This window comes from Mobula hypostoma, chromosome 27, assembly GCF_963921235.1.
Source record: "Mobula hypostoma chromosome 27, sMobHyp1.1, whole genome shotgun sequence".
NCBI lineage: Eukaryota > Metazoa > Chordata > Chondrichthyes > Myliobatiformes > Myliobatidae > Mobula > Mobula hypostoma.
In genome coordinates, this window is record NC_086123.1 from 30,067,938 (window position 1) to 30,093,602 (window position 25,665).

The following is a 25,665-nucleotide window of genomic DNA, read 5'->3' on the forward strand; positions in this document are numbered from 1 at the left end:
AGGAGTTTGTACGTTCTGCCCATGACTGTGTGGGTTTCCTCCCAGTGCTCCGGTTTCCTCCCATATTGCTAAGAGGTATGGGTTAGTGAATTAACTGGGCAGTGCTGGACTTGTTGGGACAAAAGGGCCTGTTACTGTTCTGTATCTCCAAATAAAACCAAATAAAATGCACATAGAAGGCTGCGTTAGTTTAATTACCAAAGATCCCTGCACCTGGAAATGGAAAAAATCATCACTCCTACTAACCACAGGTGGTTGAGAAATTTGGCCAAGTGTTCGAGAGAGCAACCTGAACAACTTTCTTAAGTCCTTTGGGGAAATGCCATTCCACACATTGGAAATTTCTCTGAGGGGTTGCATTATAGCACTTTAAAATGTTGTCGCACCGCTATAAAGATAACCTGATAAGTGTTGCACAAAGTTATGCCAACATGGAGATCAGAAATGCAGAAATTAGGACTACAGATCATTTAAACTCAAACTTAAATCAAATTAAATGTTTACTGTAATAAGTACAGTGATAGTTTTCAAAACTACTGCACAGGATTGAAAGAAGCTACAGAAATTTGTAAAATTAGTCACCTCCATCGTGGGTAATAGTTTCTGCAGTATCCAAGACATCTTCAAGGAGTGATGCCTCAAAAAGGCAGCATCCATTATTAAGGACCCCACCAGCCAAGACATACCCTCTTCTCATTGTTACCATCAAGAAGGAGCTTCAGAAGCCTGAAGGCACACACTCAACTTCTTCCCCTCTGCCATACAATTTCTAAATGGACATTGAACCCATGAACACTACCTCACTTTTTTTATTATTTCTGTTTTGGCACTAGTTCTGAATCCGATTCTTAGGGCTATTCAAATAAATGTTAATTTGAAGGGGCATAATTTTAAGGAGATTGAAGGAAAACATAGGGGAGGATATCGGAGAAGTTTTTTTTTTACACAGAGAGTGGTGGGTGTGTGGAACACCCTACCAGCGTGGTGGTAGAGATACATTCGGTCACTCTGTTTTCGTGGATGTTTGTTGAAGAAAAAGAATGTCAGGATGTATATTATATACATTTCTCTGACATTAAATGTACCTATTGACCTAAACTCTTAGATATGCACATGGATGATAAAAAGTGGAGGCTTATATAGGAGGAAAGGGTTAGATTGATCTTAGAGTAGGTTATAAAATCAGTACGATATCATGGGCAAAGGGCCTTTACTATGCTGTAGTGTTCTACATTCTATAATTGATTGAGTCATATAAGGAAATATTAATACAGATTTAGCACTAGCCTTCATAGTATCCAGGACATCTTTAAGCAACAATACCTCAAAAAGGAAGCGTCCATCATTAAGGACCCCCAATATCCAGTCATGCCTTGTTCTCACTGCTACCGTCAGGATGGAGGTACAGAAGCCTGAAGGCACACACTCAACAATACAGGAACAGCTTTTGCCCCTCTGCCATCTGATTTCTGAATGGACATTGAATCCATGAACACTACCTGACTACTCTTTTTGTTTTATTTTTGCACTACATATTTAATTTAACTAATGAATATATATACTTACTGTAATTCAATTTTTTCTCTATTATTAAGTATTGCTTTGTACTGCTGCTGCAAAGTTGACAAATTTCACAACATATAATAAAGGCATCCATTAGTCTTGCGAGACCATGGATCTGCGCCTGGAAAGTCTTCACTCTCCAGGGTGCAGGCCTGGGCAAGGTTGTATGGAAGACTGGCAGTTGCCCATGCTGCAAGTCTCCCCTTTCCATGACACCAATGTTGTCCAAGGGAAGGGCATTAGGACCCATACAGCTTGGCACCAGTGTCGTCGCAGAGCAACGTGTGGTTAAGTGCCAACACGTTGCCTCGGCTGGGGCTTGAACTCACGACCTTCAGGTCGCTAGTCCAATGCCTTAACCACCTGGCCACGTGCCCACACCACAACATATACTGGTGATATCAAACCTGATTCTGTTCAAGATAATAGCTTGGTTAAAGAACTTAATTTTCAAGGACATATTAATGAGGTGTAAGCATTCTGCAGGTTGCTCGGGATTGGAAAATGGACATGGACTTGGAAAAAAAGCTTGTGTTTTGGCTACATTGTGACATTGCCGCTACAACACTCCGGCCAGACATGGTCCTGTGGTCCACAACAGCCAAGCTGGCATACGTTGTGGAATTGACAGTACCATGGGAAGATGGTGTTGAAGAAGCTTATGAGAGGAAAAAGACCAAGTACTCTGAACTGGCAACTGAAGCTGCCCAGAATGGCTGGAAGACCAAGATTTTCCCTGTAGAAGCGGGATGCAGGGGTCACTCCCTCCAACAAGCAATCAAGTCCTTGTCAAACGCAGCAGAAGAAAGCAGCAATTGGATTTGGATTAAAAGGAAAGACAACAACTGGGCTGCAAGATGAAGACAGGAGGGTATGGAACTGAGGGGGGTGTATCTGGGACGCCAGGTAGCACCGTTGAGCCCTCTGGAAATGTCGTGGGCTTATCAGCGAAACGTCAAAGAAGGAGGGTGCCCACCTGATGACCCCGATACCTACCCTCCCTCCTTGTCACCACTCCAAACCCACTGCCAACATCGAGAGTGCCGACTTACCATAAGGATTGAAACATCAAGTCCTAGTAGCTCTACTAATGAAGGATATTGAAAGGGGCAGGAAAATCTTAAGGTGGGAATTCAGGAGCTTCGAATATAGGCAGTGGAATTTCAACTGGCAATCGAGAGAGAAAAACTGATATAGTGCTCAAAATCAGAACTAGAAGAATGCCAGTGAGCCAAGAGAGTCGGAGGGGTGGAGAATGATTGTAGGGATAGAGACAGATAGGCATGAGTCGTCTCTTCTCAGGAAGAGAATCTTAAAATTAAGGCATGAGCAGGCATAGAGACAGTATCAAAAAATATTAAGAGTGAACAGGCACTGGTTTACTATAAGGTGCAGTAGAGAGAAAACAGAAGTGGAAACATAAGCAGTAGATTTAGAGGCAGATGACAAATTATCTGTATTGACTTAGTTATATAATGGGCAGAATAGAGGGAGTTTATATTGAATGCAGAAAACATGCAATGCATAGTCCTGTCTATGGAGAAACCATTCATGCACTTTACAGATCGTATAAAACAGCGGTTTCCAACCTCTTTTATGCCCTGGACCGATACCATTAAGCAAGGGATCTGTGGACCCCAGGTATAAAGGCTAAAAGTACACTTGTAAACCTTTAGGACTGGGAACCTATCTAAGCCATACAAAATAATAACGTGCAGAGAGGGGCGAGTGTGGGATATCAACTCTAAAAGTATCTTAGAAACATTTGGATGTTAAAATATTTAAAATTCTAACTGAGCAAGCCAATGTGACCCAGATAGGCACTCCTATCTTTAATTATCTCATGATCATTTATGTGAGCCATTTCTGCTCTATACACAGAACTCACTGAACCATGATCAGGATAGCAATTAAATGTTCTTGTTTTATCACAGTTTATGACATGATCACGTTAAGTCTGAAATTTTTTCAAGTACTTATGTAACTAAGTTGTACAAAAATTAATACAGTTTTTTAATCTTACCATAATCTTTATTTACAGAGATTGAAGCGGCTAGCTGGAACAAACTTCAGGGAAACCACATCCTTTGACACAGGGCCGTAACCAGCTAAGCAATTCTACTCCCTGAGGTAGGGATAGCTGAAGCTTAACTACAGCACAGCTGGAACTGTAACAAAAACTTAAGTTGGTCCTTTTGCTCAACGTAAAATCAAATTAATTTGCTTCCCCCCCCCACCCCGCCCGCTCGTGTTTTGTGCTGTGGATTCATTTCTGTTGGAAATAGATCAAAGCTTTCTGAATAGATGTCAGAACAGATAAATGTCATCCTGTGTATCAAGAGACCAGTAAATGAGCCAGTAGAGGTTTTCTAAAGAGCTTTTGCCGCAACTGTTTTCTGAAAACTACCAAAAATGGAATTAGAGCAATCACATCAACGAGAGTCTGTTAATATGAATGTGCTTCTTATATAGGTAAGAAATACAGCTGAGAGTTTGCATTTGTTACCTTCAGTGTCCTTGACGTAGTTATTGCTGTGAAATATCACTTTGTACAACTGCTGCCTGATGCGCTGAGTATTTTTGGGTTATAGGCCATATTCCTTCATTACAGTTACTATATTAACAAATCCAAGTCCTGATTAATCTGAGTTATGATCTTGCTTTCTGATTTTTCTAGAAACAAGGTTTTTGAAATATTTAAGTTGTTGAAATAGTGGGAGAAAATTCAATGATTTTCTCACCAAAATACATTCAAGTTGCAAAGATCAAAGTAAATTTATTATCAATGTGCAGATATGTCACCATATACACCCTGAGATTTGTTTTCTTGCTGGCATACAGAGTAAATCCAAGAAACACAATAGAATCAATCAAAGACTGCTCCCAACAGGTCAGACAACCAACGTACAAAAGAAAACAAACTTCAAATACAAAATAGAGGAAAAAAAATTGACACCTTAAACAGCTAACAATCAAATGCTGACCATTTGATTTACCAAGGGTTCCCTGACCGCTGTTTACATACTATCAGCAGCTGACTATAAATAAGCACTTGAGATACCAAGATACCCATATGATGCTGTCTCCAAACAAGAAACAGTCCATCCCAAAGTATTTCATATCATAGTCAGGGATCTCAACTAGGCTTGAAGAAATCGCTGCCCAATTACCATCAGCATATCACCTGTCGTACCAGAGGTCCTAATACACTAGACCACTGCTATATTCAGATAAGGAATGCCTACTGTATTTCAAGAAATCTGATCACCTGGCTGTCCTTCTCCTAGCAGAGTCTAAAAAGCAAGGCTGCAGAATCAGGACAACAAAGAGGTGGTCACAGGAGGCGGGTGAGTGGTGACAGGATTGCTTCAAGTCGGTGGACTGGGCCGTGTTCAAGGACTTGTATGTGGATCTGAATGAATACACCACGGTTGTCACAGTCTTCATAAAAAGTTGTAGACAAGTGTGTCCCCACAAAATCATTCAGTGTCTTCCCCAGCCAGAAGAAGCCCTGGGTGAGCCATGAGATCCGCAATTTGCTGAGGGCCAGATGAGAGGCATTCAAGTAAATTACAAGAGGTCCAGATATGATCTCCGGAAAGCCATCTCACAGGTGAAGTGGCAATTCTGGACTAAACTTGAATCAACAAAGAATGCTCAACAATTGTGGCAGGGCTTGAATGCTATCACCTCTTACAAAATGAAATCAAATGATATACTGCAGGTGGCAACATGGCTTCACTTCCAGATGAGCTCAATGCCTATACTTACTTTGACTGTCAAAACATGCAGGAACCATCACGAACTCCTACAGCCCCCTATGACCCTGTGATTTCAGTCTCTGAGGCTGATGTGAGGGCAGCCTTCAGGAGGGTGAACCCACGGAGAGCATCTGGCCCAGATGGGATACCTGGCTGAGTACTAAAGACCTGTGCTGATCTACTGGCTGGAGTGTACACTCAGATCTTCAAACTCTCTCTTTGGTAGTTAGAAGTACCCTCCTGCTTCAAGTAGGCTTCAACTATACCAGTGCCCAAGACAAACGTGGTAACCTGCCTCAGTGACTATTGTCCAGTAGCACTTACATTCACAATGATGAAGTGTCTTGAGAAGTTGGTGTTGAATCATATCAACTCCTATCTGAGAAGCGACATGGATCCACTTGTTTGCCAACTGGCACAACAGGTGCACAAAAGATGCCATTACATTGGCTCTTCACTCAACCCTGGAACATCTAGACAGTGAAGATGCATGCTTCAGAATGCTCTTTACTCCTCTTTGCGCAATTGGATACTCAATTTCCTCACTTGCAGATTCCAGTTTGTTCAGATTGGCAACAACATCTCCACAAACTCCATCAGCACAGGAACACCAAAAGGCTGTGTGCTTAGTCCCCCAGCTCTACTCACTTTACACCTATGACTGTGTGGCTAAGCACAGCTCCAATACCATTTTTAAGTTTGCTGATGATGCAGGCTGAATCATAGGTGGTGACGAATCAGCACACAGGAGGGAGATTGAAATTTTGGCTGAGTGGTGCTACAAAAGAAAACACTTACTCAATGCTAGCAAGACCAAGGAGCTGATCATTTACTTCAGGAGCAGTAAACCATGAACCATATCTATTTATTATTATTAATTTATTTTCTTTCTTTTTGTATTTGCGGTTCATTATGCACCCTGTTGATACAGTCTTTCATTGATTCTATTATAACTATTGGATTTATTATCTCCTCAGAAAATAAATCTCAGGGTTGTATATAGAGACATATTTGTACTTTGATAATAAATTTATGTTGAACTTTGAAATAAACAAATAAGCATTAAGTACCAAGAACATGAGATGAAGAGTTCCTGAAGCTGAGTCCATAGGTTTTGGGAACAGTTCAGTGAAGGGGTGAGTGAAGTTATCCCCTTTGGTTCAAGAGTCTGATGGTTGATGGGTAGTAACTATTCCTGAACCCAGTGGTGTGGGTCCTGAGACTCCTGTACCTTCTTCCTGAAGCCAGCAACGAGAAGAGAGCATAGTCTGGGTGGTGGAGGTCCTTGATAATCAATGCTACTCTCCTGCAACAGCACTCCGTATGGATGTGCTCAATAGTGGGGAGGGCATTACCAGTGATGGAACAGGCTGTATCCACTATTTTTTTTGTAGAATTTTCTATTCAAGGATTGTTTTTTCCATAATAAGCCGTGATGCAACCACTCCCACTATGCATCTATAGAAGATGTCATGCCAAATCTTCACAAACTTCTGAGAAAGTAGAGGTACTGCTGTACTTTCTTCATACGTGTGTTTACAGGCTGGGTCCAGGACAACTTGAAAAACCAGCCCAGGACAGAGGACTCTGGTGAGCTACTGTCAGCAGTCTACATCTCAGTAGGGGTGATAGGGCTTAGGGAAGTATGCCAGTGATATTAAACCTGATTCTGTCCAAGCATTTTAATGAGAAAGTTGAACAATTATTCTTCCTGCTGGAATATAAAAGTCCCATTCTTTTTGAGTGGAAACTTAAAATTCCTCTTGTAAGTATTAATAACTTCTCCCCCCTTGTACTGCCAGCTAGAGATTGTTCATAGATACTACCCATGCTAAAGATTCAGGCCTCCATTCTCCCCAATACTTTCCAGGTGTCCACTCAGTTTAACCAGGAACAGATTGTATGTTTGCTCACTCACTTGTCTACTGGTGCATAGTTTGGTTATCCATTTAGTCTTTCATGGTTCCTTCAGACAGATTTGTTTTCCTTGCTAACAATTACTCCACTTAGCTTTAAGAGGACAATCAAATATAGATACATTAAAGACGTTTAAGAGACTCTTAGATAGGAACGTGATGATAGAAAAATAAAGGGCTATGTGGGAGAAAAGGGTTAGATTGATTTTAAAGTAGGTGAAAATTTGGTACATCATGGGCCAAAAAGTCTGTACTGTGCTGTAATGTTTTATGTTCTAAGTAAAGTATTTTCCCCCACTTAATACTTTAGTAAAATCTTTTATAATGCAAAATGCTTCCTCCTGAACCTTAATCAAGGATAACATACATACTAAGACCATAAGCCAATAGAATTACCCATTCAGCCCATCGAGTCTGCTCCACCATTGTAACACGGCTGATTTATTATCCCAACCCGATTCTCTTACATTCTCCCAATAACCTTTGATGTCCTCACCATCAACCTCTGTTGTGTAATTAATATTTCAGTAAAATGACAATAATATTGTAAGTATGTTGTTGAATAAGCATTGTTTAGATAATTCATTACAGGTTATATGTAAAAATGACTGATTACATATATGATGACACTCACCACGTGATATGTGCATGCCTCACTTAAAGGACAAATTAAGACTTGCATTATTTTGGACTCCCTTGTTTTCCTTCCAGTTATTTTGATGTTTTTAAGTTACAAAATATAACACTCGGCACTAAATATATCCGATGATTTGCCCTCCACAGTTACGTGTGGCAATGAATTCCAGATTCACCACCCTCTGGCTAAAGAATTTCCTCCTCATCTCTGTAGCAAAAGAAAAGAGAGAACTGGAGAAATGTTGCAAAGCCTTGGATGCTTTCCAGAGACATTGATTGTGTTTTTAGATAAAAATATGGAAAATTAACCCATACAACCGTGGTCAACTTGGTTGTCCTCTTGAAAAAGCTGAGGTGTTTCTTTAGAAATTAAACATTTGTAGGGCTGGAGATATAAAAAAAAACAATTACTGAAATGAGCAACGTTGCCTATTTCTGTACAAGATTAGCAATTTCCTATTGTTCATTTTTGATTTTCCATTTAAATTCCCATTTTTTTTCTGGTTTAATTGTCCCCAGTTAATGAAATACAAACACATTATAATTCTAGTGCATCATTTTCTAAAAGTCAAGTGAGAAAAATCCCAAAGGGAAAGTACTGTATAAATATTCCAGGCAATTGAACCCACATGTTCATTAGAGAGCTTTTATCTACCAAATATAATGAGTAATTGTGTAAAACGCCAGCTGGTGGCGTAGTGGCAACAGTGCCAGACTTCAGAGCGAAGGCTCTTGAGTTCGAATCCAGCCGGCTCCCTTGCACACTTTCCATCCGTGCTGGGTTGAGCACCGAGCTAGCAACTCGGCCTCATAAAAATAAGAAAGCCTGCTAAAAAAAAATGCCATCATGACGGTGTCCTGATGACTCCACTCAGAGTTAAGGGCTTTCTTCCTCTTCAATTGTGTAAAAACATTAATATTGACCAATCTCAAATCAGTATCAGGAGGGTGCTGGTAGTAAACTGAACTTTAGTATCTATGACAGATTTGCTTCAAAAACTTTCATCATATGTTTGTGCATGTGCACGCACACAAGTCACTGTACAAGTTTCCAAAATAACTTAAAAAAAGAAACGTCCCAAAACATCAACTGTTTACTCTTTTCCATCGATGCTGCCTGACCTGCTGAGTTTATCCAGCATTTTGTGTGTGTTGCTTTGGATTTCCAGCATCTGTAGATTTTCTTGTGTTTGTTAAAAAGAAAATGTTCGCTGTCAATGGCTAGTCTTATCAGTGAAATTGTGACATATTCTTTATTTATTTAAATCTCAATTGAATGCGGCGTGGTGTGAATCCCAACTGCTTTATATGCAATGGAGGTAATTATAAAAATAAGCTAGATTGAATGGCTTTTCTGCTAATCATCACAGTTTTTGGTTTCAGACATTCTCAGTTCCCTGGCAACCCTTCTCCATACTTCAGAAAGAAAAAAATTTCTGTACTACCAAACTCTGAAATATCCAATAGTTTGTCTTCCTTTGTTGAGGTGAACATTCCTGGTTCTCTTGCTGAGCATTGCCTCTCCAATTCTCACATTTGAGTCCAGGACCAGGGGCGCAGCCTCAGAATAGAAGGATGCCCCTGTAGAACAGAGGGGAGGAGGAACTTCCGATGAAAGAGCCATAGGGTAGCGAATCTGTGGAATTCATTGCCACAGACGGCTGTGGAGGCAAAGTCAACAGGTATATATATATTTATTTAGAGATACAGCGTGGAAGAGGCCCCCTTCCAGCCCTTCGAGCCATGCCCCCAAATGCCCTCTGGCTACCCCGATTTAACCCTAACCTAATCATGGGACACTTAGCAATGACCAATTAACTTACCCAGTATGTTTTGAACCATGGGAAAAACCCGAGCACCCGGAGAAAACCCATGCATTCCACAGGTATTGAACTCCAATGCATCCAGCTGTAATAGTGTCGCACTAACCGCTACACTAGCGTGGTGCCCAAACGCGGAGGTTGATAGGTTCTTGATTCGCAAAGGCTTGAAGGTTATGAGGAGAAGGCAGGAGAGTGGGGTTAAGAGGAATAACAAAACAGCCATGATGGAATGGTAGAGCAGACTGGATGGACTGTGTAGGCCAGGGGTCGGCAACCTTAAGCACAAATGATTTTCTAGCATGCATTATTCATTAGTTTGAGGCAAAACATAACTAGGTGTATTTAAATGGATAATTCCCATATTTCAAGTTTTTTTATGGCATTCATCTGGCCCACCGTCCACTCATTACACGCAATCCGACCCACAGAGGCAAAAAGGTTGCCGACCCCTGGTGTAGGCTAATTCTGCAACTATGTCTGATGTAGCAGAAACCGTTCCAATGGTAAACTAGTCACCACAGAATTGACCTCAAGCAGGTAATGGCGCAGCACATTACACAAACCAATCTTCCGTCCTTGGACTCACTTTACATCGCACGCTGTCGGAGCAGTGCTGCCAGGATAATCAAGGACACGACAGACCCAGCCAACACACTTTTCGTCTCTCTTCCCTCTGGGAGAAGGCTCAGGAGCTTGAAGACTCGTATGGCCAGATTTGGGAACAGCTTCTTTCCAACAGTGGTAAGACTGCTGAACGGATCCTGACCCGGATCTGGGCCATACCCTCCAAATATCCGGACCTGCCTCTCGGGTTTTTTGCACTATCTTACTTTCCATTTTTCTATTTTCTATTCATGATTTATAATTTAAATTTTTATATTTACTAATTTTTACTATTTTTACTATTTAATATTTGTAATCCAGGGAGCGGGAAGCGCAGAATCAAATATCACTGTGATGATTGTACGTTCTAGTATCAATTGTATGGCGACAATAAAGTGTAAGTAATGGGAATGTACCTCAATACGTAATTCTGACGTTTCAATCGGAAGTAGCACAGGTAGTACATTTGATCTATAAATCAGCCAACTAAACTCAAAGAATAATTGATCATCTTTGCCACAAAATGTACATATTGGTAAAGTGTGCAAACCAATGTCTATAAGGTTTAGACAAAATCTGCAGACACTTTTGTTATACTCATGCTTCATTACACAATTGTAAATCTAAAATGATCTCAGAATGATATTAAAAAATGAATCATTAAAATTCCCTACTGGAGTTGAAAAATATTCATCCAGAGTATTATACATACCTTCAAGGGGTCAGGGTCAATGTGAGAACACCATTGGTAAAGTCCGGCAGCACCTTCTGCTCCTATGTCTCATAGTCTTATTATAAGTTGCACATCTCTTGGACAGGAAAAGATTCAGTAATGAGTGTGGAAATCCAAGGAGATACAGCTGCTCTACTCAGTTACTACTGGAAAGAATCAAGCAATGAACAATCCTACAAGTTGTAAACTACGTCCAGAGTTCATCTGGCACAGATACATTCAGCGAGCAATGCAGATGTTAGTCCTTGAGACCAGTCAGACTCAGCTGTATCAATCTTTACGTCATTAGTCCAGAATGGAATACGAAACATTAAGGACTAAATTAAAAGGGTCACTTTTAATCCAAACACTGTACCTAACACTGAAGAGTGGAAATTGGTGAAACACAGAAATGTTTGCTGGTGCAAGTAAATGAAATCTACACTTTTTAAACATAACAAAGGACTCATTTATACATCATGAATTAATCAGATTGTAAAACTAAAATACAAAAAAAAAATTTTTAGTAATTACAAATATCGCATTCACCATTATCATTCTTTCAAAATATAAAATACCATATACTTTTATAATTCTCATAAACATACATTCAGAATAAAGATTTAAGAGAAACTGTTGAGTCACGCAATGATTACCCGAATGCCAATCAACCTTCTGTGCTCACAGAACTGAAAACTGTGCAGGAAATCATTCCAATTGTTACATATATGAATATCCTCTGTTTAGAAAATCAAAACATTTTCTGTGCAGCATTTTAGCTAATCAATTTGCGTTGCATTCTACGTCACTCAGTTAAGAATTAAAATTAGAAGCATAACAATTTGAAGAGGAAGAAATGCCTAGTTAGCATGATGAATCATGGGATCAGTAGGGAATATTTCTAAGTTCTTACAATTCAGTAGAATATTTTGGGTAAGGGCTGACAAACAAGATTGAGACAATTCCATCATTTGTTTTTAAGGGCTCAACTCTAACCAAAAGACAAGTAGAGCCCCTATCCAATGATAAAAATAATAATTTAAAATAAATCTAGTCAGATTGCTGAGGATCGGAAAGGTTTACCAAGTTGGCTTCCTATATTAGTTAGATTTCAACTCCTGATCTGCTCTCTTCAAAGGGCTAAAGTTTGGGAGATTAAAAAAAGAACAGAAACTTTGGCTAAAACCACTGCAAATCACAGTCTGTAAAACTTTATTCTGAATGTCACCATAAAAATATACAACATCCAGACTTCCTCTGAGGAGTTCAATCTCATTTCAGTGCATTCTCTGAATATTGAGAAACAAAACCCAGATTGCAACCATAGATTTGAAACAGGAGTAACCAGAGATTCCTTTGAGAAGAGTGGGAATGTAAACACTTGGCACAAAACCTATGGCAGCTCAGAACTAGTTATGGGCCACATAAAGTTTGCCTCGTTTAACTGGAAGCATATTCCAGCAGTCTGGTACTGGTACCCCTTTTACAATGGATGAACAACTTCCTTCTTGCCAAAATATGTATTAAATCACAGACTTCTTTGTAATACCTAACTGTGAAATGATTGAAAAGGGAATCCCTCATACCTGTTAAATATGTACTTAACTGTACAATCCAATAAATATTGTGGCAGGTTGCAAACCCACAGGTAAAGAAAAGGCAAAGACAACATTTGCAGGCTGCACCCACGACATGTTCAGTCCACCCTCCCTTGTGTTTTCATAGTATTGTAATATTATGGAACCAAATAGAAAAAGTATTTCAGGATGTATATTGTATACATTTCTCTGACATTAAATTTGACCTTTGAGCCTTTGTTCCATAGGCCTGTATTTAACACCTGATCATTCTTGTAGTTTACCCACCTTAGTCTTCAATTTTACACTTTTTATTCCTCTTTTTAGAGTAGGAGGAAACACTTAATTTACTCCACAACTTTTGCCAATATTGCTAACTGGTTGAAAAGTTAAAAGTGGTACAGTCTGCAGTAAAATAATTCCAATGTTAGAAAATTTGAGTCATTACCTGGTATCTCTGGTACTCAGATTTTAACCTAATGCCTTGAAAGTATTTGTTATTTACTGTGGGACGCACGGGCAAGGGGCTAAAACCTCTATCAGCCACACTGTTGGGTATGAAGCCTCATTCATTTCCTTGCCCCACTTGTACTAATTGTTTACAAAGGCAACACAAAACCAACAAATATTTACATCGCTTTTTCAGACAGTTAACATATTAACAGGTTATTGCTATTCTTCCTGCATCTGAAGGAAAGAAATAATAAAAAATAATAATTCAATATATATTGAACAAAAGCTCAATCCTTGAACAAGGCATTTGCCTACCCGACCGGTTGGCAGATATTTCAACAGTTCATAAACATAGATGAGTGCTTAAACCAGAGTCAAAGATGGGTTTTGCCAAGGACATAAGAATCTTGTAAAAATTGTTCTACATTTAACCAAACAATTAGTGACATAACCAGTCATACTTACATTCCTGTCATGGTGGTAAACATTTTCATCTTCTGTTTACATTTCATAAAAACAGAAAACACACGCGCTGTCTAGTTCTTACAAGAGTTCAGGAGGAGTGAATATCGCCAAAGTTGTAAAAATCAATTCCAAGATGGGAGGAGATGAAAATCGTTGGTTTTAATACTCAATTCCCCATTACACAAATATAATGCTACACACAGATCATCCCATGGGCACGAATGATAGGAAAACATACAGTGAACAGAGGTTATTGGATCACTAACAAAGGTGATGCAGACAGGTTTAAAGCAAGGAATTGATTTTTAGAACTTTTAACACTAGCACCAAAGCTTCAGCAGTTCTCAAATAGCAAAAATCATGTAAGATAGTCCCGGTCAGCTGACGGTAAATTCCATTTCAATGAGTTTGGCTCATCTGTTCTTTGTGTTAGAGCACTCACTGTTCCGAGAATTCCCCAGAGTAGTTGTCCTCCCAAATTGGTAAGAGTGACTGTATGCACCAGAACTTCCTGGGTCATGTTCTCTCCAATTCCCAACTTCCACAGATACTACCCCTTGTACAACTGAAGCACTGTGGAGAGCCCCCAGCTCAATCACAGTCATGAGAATTGTTTCTTTTTTTTTATTATTATTTGTTTTAAAGTGACATTTCTTAAGAGTTCCAGGCAATGAACCCTAGTATCTGACAAAATAGAGCATTATTCTGTTTCATGTATGAATTTTAAGCAGCCTATTCACAAAGTACTATGGGAAGGCACCATGCAGGTAGCGAGGCAGGAAGCAACGAGAGCAGCACAAGTTTTTTTTTTCTCTTTTTACGTTGGTGGACATTTAAGGCTTGTATCGGACTCATTTTTCTGTTGAGTGTCTTTCATTCATTAGTCTGTGAAACAAAATTAAGCAGATTACTTCAGTATTGGAAAAAAAAACTTGTACATTTGATACCTTCCCTCCAATCCATTATGCAAAAAGGAAAATTTCACCCCCCCACACACAATTTGCTACCCACTCTTTTCTAACTGACACAGCTTACCCAGTCATTATGCAGATGAGGCCTCCAGCCTTGTTGCCATCTAACACAAACAGACAGAAACATCTGATGCTCAGGTTTTGGTTCTGCACATCAAAAAAGGACTCTCCACTTAGATGAAAGACTGGTAATTTAAGACCAGTATCTCATAGCAGAAACAATAGCTCTTCACAGAGGAACTTAACTGTGGTCTTGGTCTGTGTACGTGGGCAGGATGGAGAAACGAGACTTGTTTTGCTGCTTGAAATTTATTGTGCAAATTTGCATAACAGTTTGTTTCTTTGCACGGGGGATAGTGTACACTTGCCTTAGCCATCAGTTATCTGGACTTTAGCATGAAGAAGATCGACAAAGGGAGATGTTTAAAGCTGTCCCTTTGTACATATGCATGTGTTTGGGATTTTTAAAAACTCCAAAATCCATTCCATTAATAATTTATTTTCCCACCCCTATAGATCAAACAGATATAAAGTCTACTGGTGATTTGTCAAGGGGAAATATTGTAAAAACTGGCAGCAATACAACAGGAAGTTGTTATAAGTTCATTCTAATTAATGCTGAATAACAACAATCTATCTACTCCATCAGCACAAATCTGAGAGTAAATCGTCAGAGCAACAAGGCAGAACAACTTGCAACATGTTTTTAAATTGATCGGGAAATTCTTCGCTCGGAGGGTGGACTGAGCTACCAGCACAAGTGGCAGCTGCGGATTCAATTTTCATACTTAAGAGACGCTTGGATAAGTACATGGATGGGAGGGGTGTGGTCCTGGTGCAGTTCAATGGGACCAGGCAGAATAATAGTTCAGCATGGACTAGATGGGCCAAAGGGCCTGTTTCTGTGCTGTAGTGCTCTTATGACTCTATATTGCTGTTCTCTCACTCCAAAACTCCACTACAGTTCTACGCTTCCTATCCCTTTCTCAATTTTAATGAGATTTTGTATAATGCTGAGCAATCTTCTTTAATTATTTATTTAGAGATACAGCATGGAATAGGCCCTTCCGACTCTTTTAGCCACGCCACCCAGCAATCCCCCGATTAATCCTAGCCTAATCACAGGACAATTTACAATGACCAATTAACTTAGCAACCGGTTCATCTTTGGGCTGTGGGAGGAAACCCACGCGGTCACACGGAGAACGTACAAACTCCTTACAGACAGCGGCGGGAACTGAACCCGGGTCGCCGGTACTGTGAAGTGTTGTGCTAATCGCTAGGCTAGGGTGCTGCCCCATCAACCGTACATCACTCCCTTTAATTCAGAAATTATCCCAAGGTTTTACAGATCAGCAACCAATCTTCATATCTTAATCCACTATATAACACTGGTTAGTGATCATCAACTTTGACCAGCGCACAGAGTGACAGGTTTATAGCCATTGGTTTTACCTACCTTCAGACGAAGGCTGAATCTGACTCAACCTTTTCTTTGATTTTAGTTCCTGTAGCCATGAAGGAACTGCCGCATTGGACCTGCAAGGTGAAGTGAAAATGCCAACACGTCATTACAATAATATAATCTTAAGAATAAAAGGTAACTGAAAGTATTAAAAAAAACACTCATTGGACTTTCTTCATAAACTGAGTGTCTGAAGGGAAGCAATCCCAGACAGGATGAAATGGGACTAGTAACCAGAAGGTGGCAGGAACATGAACAAGTCCTGAGCAGATTACATGAGATAATGCCTGCAAAGAGGCTTTGAGCGATGCTGGAAACAAATCTCCTGCAAATCTTCAGCAAAGGGGCTTAAAACTGTCAAAGGCAGCAATGAAAAAGGTCTTTCCTTACTTTTCTCCTTTGCCAGTTGTTGGTGGCAGAACTCTGAAACCTTGCTGGGGATGAAGCTTGGAAGATTTGGAATTCAATTCAGTTGGAGCTTCAACCTCTGGTCGAGGTCTCCGTAGACTTGCCTAGCATGGAAAACAAAAATGGAATAATAAGATTTCAATAACTTGAAACTGGGAGACAGTATCACCTCACAACTTTTTCTCAACATCAACAAACAAGAGAGCTGGCCATTGCCTTCAGAAAGGTGGGTAGTACACATGCTCCTGACCGACAATCAATGAACTCGCCTTCAAGGGCTCTTCATCTCATGCTCTCAATATTTATTGCTTATTTATTTATTATTTTTGGTTCTTCTTTTTGTATTTATACAATTTTTTATCTTCTGCTTTCTGGTTGGATGCCCCAGTTGGCTGGTCTTTCATTGATTCTATTACGGTTATCATTCTATAGATTTATTGAGTATGCCCACAAGAAAATGAATCTGAGGATTGTATATGGTAACATAAGTGTACTTTGAGAATAAAATTTACTTTTAACTTTTAACTTAATGGTGTTGAGTTAAAAGAGTTGAGAGCTTCAAGTTCCTAGGTGAGAACATCACCAATAGGCTGTCCTGGCCCAAGCACGTTGATGTCACAGCCAAGAAAGCTCATCAACACCTCTACTACCCCAGCAGGCTACGGAAATTCAGCATGCCCCCATTGACCCTTACTGATTTTTATCAATGCATTCTGTCAGATGCTTATCAGCTCAGTATAGCAATTGCTCTGCACGTGACCACAAGAAAGTACAGAGCTGAGGACACAGCTCAGCACGTCACAGGAACCAACCTCCCCGCCACAGACTCTGTCTACAATTCTCACTTCCTCAATAAAGCTTTTTATATAATCAAAGTCCCCAACCACACCATAAATTCTCTCCTCTCCCCTTTCCCATTGGGCAGAAGATACAAAAAACACATACCACAAGGCTTAAGGACAACTTCTGTCCCACTGTTACAGACCTCCTGTACAATAAGATGGACTCTCGGCCCCACAATCTGCTTGTTTACAACCTTGCACTCTATTGTTCATTGCACTTTTTTTCAGAAACTTTTACTATTTATTCTGCAATGCTATGGTTTTATATTTGTTCTACCTCATTAATAAACTGATCTGTATAAACAGTAAAAAGGCAAGCTTTTCGGCGGTACTATTGGTACGTGTATTTTGGTACGCGTGACAATAGTAAACTAATGCTGTGTGAAATGTGTGTGGCTATGGGTTCAGGTTTAACCATGCAAGCACCATCTCAACAGAAGATAGAAAACAAAGAGAAGTGCAGTTAGAGTGACTTTCCATATGATCTATCTCGCTCAGTCCTCTGTCTCCAAAGAAAATAAATTGAACAACACCCAAATACCCATCTGGCCTTCTATTCAACAAAATAAGTTCCTCCCACAGTCCAAAGACATGCCGGTGGGTAGGTTAATTGGTCATTGTAAACTGTCTCGTGATTAGGCTTGGGTTAAATTGGGGGGCGGGGGGGGGAGAGGGTTACTGGGCAGTGCAGATTGAAGGCCCCATTCCACACTGTAACTCAATAAATAAATAAAAATCTCAATCAGTTTTCAGTTGTGATATTTTAAGAATCCAGGCAGCTCAGAAACTGTTATGTTCCAAATTGCTTTTGCATATTGCTGTTGCTCATTATCCTTACATGCATAATTATTGTATCTACCCAATTATTCATTCCATTCCATTTCCAAGTATGAGTTCATGCTGCATTAATTGTTCTCTCTGGGAGCCTATTTGATTCATCTAATAGTTAAAAAATGCTTCTAATTTCAAATGTTGCTTGTCAATGCTCCACTTATCTCATTTGGGTTTTGGCTCAGTTAATAACATGCTTGGATGTACACTATCCAAGCTTCTTCACGTTCAAGAAAATTGAATAATATTTCTTCCAGTCACTTGGTCCCAGTGAACATAAATTCAGTTAAAAAGTATTACATAAACTGTACATGCCAGTATTAATGCTCTACCTCTGCTTCATCTAATCCACCCTTTCTATCCTTCTCAGTGTAACCATTGGCGTCTTACTCCTTTTACTGGTAAACTTGCTTTTCCTCGAAAGTGCCCCCTCTTCCTAAGGAGATTGAGGCAAGAGAGGCCCCCCACCTCCCATCTTAACTGTGTTTATAGGAGCACCACTGAGAGTGCCCTGACAAGCTGCATCTCCATCCGGTATGGGAGCATTCGAGCATCGGACCGGAAGTCCCTACAAAGGACAGTGAGAACGTCTGAGAGGACCACAGGGGTCTCGCTACCATCTACTGGGGGAATTTATCAGGAGCGCTGCGTACGCTGGGCCCTTAGTATTATCAAGGATCCTACCCATCGTCTTTGACTTTCTACCATCAGGCAGGAGATCCCGTTGCATATAAACAAGGACGATCAGGATGGGAAACAGTTTCTTCCCTCAGGCCATTAGGCTTCTCAACTCCCGGTCCACTGTATTCAAAGTGTCACTGGTTAATCGGTTCGGTACCCTACAATATTTAATTTATGCATTTTACTTTATTAATTTATGCATTATTCATTTGTAGATTTTATCGTTACTTTCATAAGTTGTGTGTTATATGATTGTTATGTGTACAACTGTGCTTTACACCTTGGTCCGGAGAAATGTCTCATTTAGCAGTGTACATGTACATACTTAAACGACAACTTGAACTTGGAACAGTCAAAGTAATAGCCTGAAACACTCCTTAGAGTCACAGAGTCACACAGCATGAAACAGGCTTCTTAATCTATTGAATCCATGCAGGTCATCGAGCATCTACTGACACTGATCCCATATCATTCTTCCCACATTCCCATCAATTCCACCAGTCATCGACAGACCATTAACCTACCAACCTTGAGATGTGGGGTGAGGGGAAGAACCAGAGCTCAAGGCGGACACACAAACTCCAGATAAACAGCACCGATCGCTGGGATTGAACCAGTGACATTGCAGCTGTACTTGCTGTGCACTGTGTCATTTCCAGCTACAAGCTCCATATTCTCACCACTTTGGGTTAAAAAAAGTCTCCTCTGAAATCCCCATTTGACCTTTGGCAGTTTTATATTTGCTCTACCGTCTCAAATGGAAATCCTTGTTGACTCTGCCCTAATCAAAACTGAGAATTTAAAAGATCTCTTTTATACTGATCCCCTTCAAGTACTTCCTTTTCAAGAGAAAACAGACCAAACCTGTTCATCCTTCTCTGCACCATATAATCTCATAGTTCAAGCAGAAATTTATCTTTTTATAACCAAGTATGGGTTGATGCTGCATTAATTTTTCTCTCTGAGAGCCTACTTGATTCATCTACTTGTTAAAAATGCTTCTAATTTAAAATTTTGTTCGTCAATGTCACACTTATCCTTTCCTTTTATCTTTTTATAACCAAACTTAGTTCCAAGTGTGATGCAACGAACATTCAATTTAATTTTAATGTAACTAGTTTGCATTTCTATCCCTTCAGAAATAAAGCCTACATCTGGTTTAATTTTGACCACTGTGCCAATATAGAGCCATAGAGCACTAAAGTACAGGCACAGGCCCTTCAGCCCATCTAGTTCATGCCAAACTATTATTCTGCCTAATCCCTTCGATCTGCACTTAGACCATAGCTTCCCCCACCCCCCATATTTCTCCAATCTACGCCTCTGAGTAAAGAAGATCCCCCTCCTCACATTTCATCTTTAACCCATGGCTTCTAGTTCTAGTCTCACCCAATCGCATTGTAACAAGTCTGCATTCATTTACCCTACCTACACCCCTCATAATTTTGTATATCTAATGTATTGTAATACCAGTATACATATCACAATATTCAGTGATGTGTATGTAAATATTCCACGATCCCTTTCACTCAGTACTGTTTACAGCCATGAATATCAGCTAATTCCTCCCTAAGCTTCTCAGTGCATTGCTAAATGTGACTCTGTCCTTTTGAAAAGTAGGGCATCTTAAAATTATACATATCGCCTCAAATGTGGGATTGCTGTGATCTATGCCAATTTGAAATACCATCTTCATTCAAGGGTCAATGACTTTTAGATTTGTAAATACAAGTGGGTCAGGCTACACAGAAAGGATAAGAAAATACTGATGTTTTATTAGAATAGTTCTAATGATATATGATGACGATGGTCTCTTTTTTTTAAAAGGGAAATGGGGATAACTCGGGAACTATGGGCTGGTGTTCCTCTCTTCAAGGGCAGGTAAGCTATTGGAGAGGATTCTTAGGGATAGGATTTACTCGCATTTGAAAAAGCAAAGGCTAATTAGGGACAGTCAGCATGACTTTGTTTGAGGCAGGTCATGTCTTACAAGCCTGCCTGGGTTTTCTGAGGAGATTTTGAAGGTGTTTGATGAGGGTAGGGTAGCGGTTGTTCTTTACAGAGAATTTAGTAAGGTATTTAACAAGGTCAGTCATGGCAGACTGATACAGATGCATGGGATCCACGGTGACTTGTTGGTTTGGGTTCTGAATTGACTTGCCATGAAAGACAAGAGGATTTAGGTCAAAAGGTGATATTCTGGCTGGAGGTCTGTGACCTCTGGTGTTCTGCACAGTTCAGGGACCTCTGTTGTTTATGATATGTGTAAATGACCTGCTTTTCTGCATTAACTACTTAAAAAACATGGTCTGATCTTTATCTATGTCATAATGACAGACCAACACAATCTGCCTAAACTAATAACACACAAACAATTGTATTTCACATCATGCTGAGTCCACCATTTAAACAATCACAGTCAAGGTTTAATTGAGTATGTGAATCTCTGGGGTAATGCCTCCTATAAAAGCCATTTGGATTCAGGTGTTCCAACCAATGAGATGAGATTGCCGACGTGGGTTGTAGAGGTGCCCTACCCTATAAAAAAAGACATACAAAGTCAGGTTACTGACAGAGCCTGTTCTTCTCAAGAAAGATCTGTTTATGTGTGCCATGCTTGATCAAAACAACTTTCAGAGGACCTTAGAAGAATTGTAGAGATGCATGAAACTGGAAAAGGCTTCAATAGCATTTCTAAAGACTTGAATGCTCATCAGTCCACAGTAAGAGAAATTGTCTACAAATGGAGGAAATTCAGTCCTGTTGTTAGTCTCCCTAGGAATGGGTGTCCTGCCAAGATTACACCAAGAGCACAATATGTGATGCTGAAGGAGGTGAGAAAGAACCCAAGGGTAAAAAAAACCTGCGGAAATATCTAGAATTTGCTAAAGTCTCTGTTCATGTGTCCACTATAAGAAAAACACTGAACAAGAATGGTGTTCATGGAAGGACACCATGGAGGAAACCACTAGTTTCCAAAAAAGATACTTCTGTACGTCTCAAGTTTGCAAAAGACCATCTGGATTATTCCACAACGTTTCTGGGACAATGTTATGTGGACACGTGAGACGAAAGTTATATTTTTTTTTAGCAGAAATGCACACTGCTATGTTTGGAGGAAAAAGGGCACAGCACACCAACACCAAAACCTCATCCCAACTGTGAAGCATAGTGGAAGGAGCATCATGGTTTGGAGCTGATTTGCTACCTCAGGGCCTAAAATCTTTGTCTCAGGGTAGGAATATCAAATATTAGAAGGCAGTACTTTGAGCTGAGAAGGGGAAAAGTACATGTGCAGACAAGGTTAGCTTTTGTTTTACACAGAGATTGACAGGTGCCCAGAACACAACACCAGCCATGGTGGTAGAAGCAGATATAACAATGGCATTTATGAGGCTTTTAAATCATCATGATCATGTGCTGTGTCATATGACATGGGCAATCATGGTCTGCCATCTGTGCCATGATTATTCTCGGCAAATTTTTCCACAGAAGTGGTTAGTCATTGCTTTCTTTTGAGCAGCATCTCTACAAATTGGGTGACCCCAGCCATTATCAATACTCTTCAGGGATTGCCTGGCATCAGTGGTCACATAACCAGGACTTGTGATGTGCACCAGCTGCTCATACGACCATCCACCAGCTGCTCCCATGGTTTCTGATCAGATGGGGGAGGGGGTGCTAAACAGGTGCTACACCTTGCCCAAGGGTGACCTGCAGGCTAGCGGAGGGAAGGAGCGAGGGAAGGATAGATTTCCCTACCTCCTTTGGTAGAGATGCATCTCCATCCCACCACCCAAGCTTTTAGATAGTCACATGAATATACAGGAAATGGAGAGATATGGATCATGTGTAGGCAGAAGGGATTAATTTAGATTACTGTAGGTTTGGTACATAGGGACCTGAAAAGCCTGACCCTATATAGTGCCATACTGATCTATATTTTTTAAAAATGGCCTGAAACAATAACATATTAGTTCTCTCCACATACATTTGCTGAAGAAATACCTAGGAGAAGATACAGAAGCTGCAGCTTCCCTTTGCTTTCAGGTTTTACCACACTTGTGAGTTTAAAAGTTAAAAAACAACTTTGCCCCTTATCTGCACTTCCAGCATTTACCACAAGGTGCTCCCATAACTTGTACTGGGACAGGATCTGAGGAAACCGGTTTCTGTAATAATCCAGTTCTGCTAGATAACAACGGCAGTTCTGATACTGCCCGGTTCCTTCCAGTTTTATTGCAGAAGTTGCACTGAGTGTCCCAATGAAGATATATTCTGAGACTGTATATATTAGATGTAAGTAACAAAGTAATTAATAGTCTGAGATAGTGCTTGGATGGGTGTCTTGGTTACCATGGACCAGTTGGGAAGAAGGGCCTGTTTAGGTGCTGGATGGCTCTGAATCGAAGAGGCAAAATAGCTCTCATTTTCTTTGACGTAGTACATTTTATATTTCAAGTTCAAGTTTCATTGCCATTCATCCCCACACATGAATACAGCCAAACGACATGGCATTCTTCCAGGATCAACGTACAAAACACAGAACCACAATCACACACAGCAGTAGAAAAACATACCGTCACTAAAAAATAATAATATAGCTCAAGTCCCTGAGTGCCATGGCCTGTAGACTGATGGTGCATGAATGCTGTCCTGGAGCCACGTTTCCGCAAGAACAGCCCGCGACAGTTCCTGATATCGCACTGTGCAGTCAGTCGAATGCAGTCCAGCTTGCCTCCCACTGACTGACACCAGAGGGCAGCACTGATGTGAGGGGCCAGCCCCAGGCCCAGCATGGAATCCAGCAGCACACATCCAGCTTCAGCGTCTCCTTCCTCAACGACCACAACAGGTGACCCTGGGGCGTGAATGAGGCCTGGTCTGTGCCACAGCAACCGAGGCCACGCAGCTCCCCGTCATTGGGTCCTGCCGATGAACAAGTGAATAGGAGTTGCAGAATTCTACATTACAAATATCCAACAGGGTCTTGCGATCACAACAAAAACGTCATTGGATGGTGAACCATCTCCTTGCGCCGCTGACGCCTTTTCTCCACGGGTGGCTGAAGTAGGCTGCACAATGGGTCCAGCTTCATCACTATCCAGCATCTCTAGTGGGGCAGGTCCGCGGTACTTGATAAGCAGCAGTGTCTTGCCATCATGAAAATGACGTAAAGGATGAACAATCACTTCTTTGGTTGGACCCAGCGAGGCTGCTGCTTCCAAGCATGCTGCCAGCTTACTAAAAGTCATATATTGATTACATTTCAAAAAGAATCAGATAACTTCCCTGTCTTTCTTGAAATATATAGGCAATATGTCAGTGAGGAGGGTCAAGGAGTGAAAAAGACTGGCTGGTTGACAGGTGTTGCTAAAACAACAACCTTGCGCTCAGCTTCAGCAAGACCACAAAATTAATTGTGAGGCTTTAGGAAGGAGAAGTCAGGAGAACACACACACCAGTCCTTACTGAGATGTCATAGAACAAAGAAAACATACAGCACAATACAGGCCCTTCGGCCTACAAAGCTGTGCCGAACATGTCCCTACCTTAGAACTACCTAGGCTTTACCCATAGCCCTCTATTTTTTTAAGCTCCAAGTAACCATCCAGAAGTCTCTTAAAAGACCCTATCGTATCCACCTCCACCACCACCGGCAGCCCTTTCCACGCACTCATCATTCTCTGCGTAAAAAACTTACCCCGACATCTCCTCTGTACCTACTTTCCAAGCACCTTAAAACTATGCCCTCTCATGCTAGCCATTTCAGCCCTGGGGAAAAGCCGCTGACTATCCACACGATCAATGCCTCTCATTATCTTGTACACTTCTATCAAGTCACCTCTCATCCTTGGTCGCTCCAAGGAGAAAAGGCCGAGTTCACTCAACCTATTATCATAAGGCACGCTCCCCAATCTAGGCAACATCCTTGTAAATCTCCTCTGCACCTTTTCTATGGTTTCCACGTCCTTCCTATAGTGAGGCAACCAGAATTGAGCACGGTACTCCAAGTGGGGTCTGACCAGGGCCCTACATAGCTGCAACATTACCTCTCGGCTCTTAAACTCAATCCCACCCTTGTTGAAGGCCAATGCACTGTATGCCTTTTTAACCACAGAGTCACCCTGCGTAGCAGCTTTGAATGTTCTTTGGACTCAGACCCCAAGATCACTCTGATCCTCCACACTACCAAGAGTCTTACCATTAATATAAGTAACATAAGTTCTGGATCCAGTAACATAAGAGACGAAACCCCCTTATACTATATTCTGCCATCATACTTGACCTACCAAAATGAACCGCCTCACACTTATCTGGGTTGAACTCCATCTTCCCAGTTTTGTATCCTATCAATGTCCCGTTGTAACCTCTGTCAGCCTTCCACACAATCCACAACACCCCCTTTGCGTCATCAGCAAACTTACTAACCCATCCCTCCACTTTCTCATCCAGGTCATTTATAAAAATCACGAAGAGTAAGAGTCCCAGAACAGATCCGTGAGGCACACCACTGGTCACCAACCTCCATGCAGAATATGACCCGTCTACAACCACTCTTTGCCTTCTGTGGGCAAGCCAGTTCTGTTTCCACAAAGCAATGTCCCCTTGGATCCCATGCCTCCTTACTTTCTCAATAAGCCTTGCATGGGGTACCTTATCAAATGACTTACTAAAATCCATATACACTACATCTACTGCTCTTCCTTCATCAATATGCTTAGTCACATCCTCAAAGAATTCAATCGGTCATAAGGCAGACCTGCCTTTGACAAAGCCATGCTGACTATTCCTAATCATATTATGCCTCTCCAAGTGTTCATAAATCCTGTCTCCCAGGATCTTCCCCATCTACTTATCAACCACCAAGGGAACGACATCCGCAACCCTCCATAACCTCTCCATCCTCATTGATGATGCCGATGCCAGAGGCTCAGCAATCTCCTCCCTCGCTTCC

General features: G+C 40.8%; 2 protein-coding genes across 6 annotated transcripts in view; both read right to left on the reverse strand.

Annotated features, from left to right (window-relative positions):
* Positions 1-11,126, reverse strand: part of crybb2 (crystallin, beta B2) — an 87,514-nt gene extending 76,388 nt beyond the window's left edge. For 2 of the 3 annotated variants that reach the window (XM_063034579.1, XM_063034577.1), the window contains exon 1: positions 3,587-3,746. The gene's annotated coding sequence lies outside the window, so the exon portion shown is untranslated. Of the gene's footprint in view, positions 1-3,586; positions 3,747-11,014 lie in introns of those variants that run through there. The other variant, XM_063034580.1, reaches the window with a different exon arrangement.
* A 244-nt stretch (positions 11,127-11,370) lies between these two features.
* The window catches only part of LOC134338604 (uncharacterized), a 277,845-nt gene continuing 263,550 nt past the window's right edge, over positions 11,371-25,665 (reverse strand). For all 3 annotated transcript variants that reach the window (XM_063034574.1, XM_063034572.1, XM_063034573.1), the window contains 3 exons: positions 16,336-16,457; positions 15,940-16,019; positions 11,371-14,394 (listed from right to left, as the gene is read on the reverse strand). In XM_063034574.1, coding sequence (XP_062890644.1) covers positions 14,390-14,394; positions 15,940-16,019; positions 16,336-16,457 — 207 coding nt within the window. In that variant the 3' untranslated portion in view covers positions 11,371-14,389. The remainder of the gene's footprint in view (positions 14,395-15,939; positions 16,020-16,335; positions 16,458-25,665) is intronic.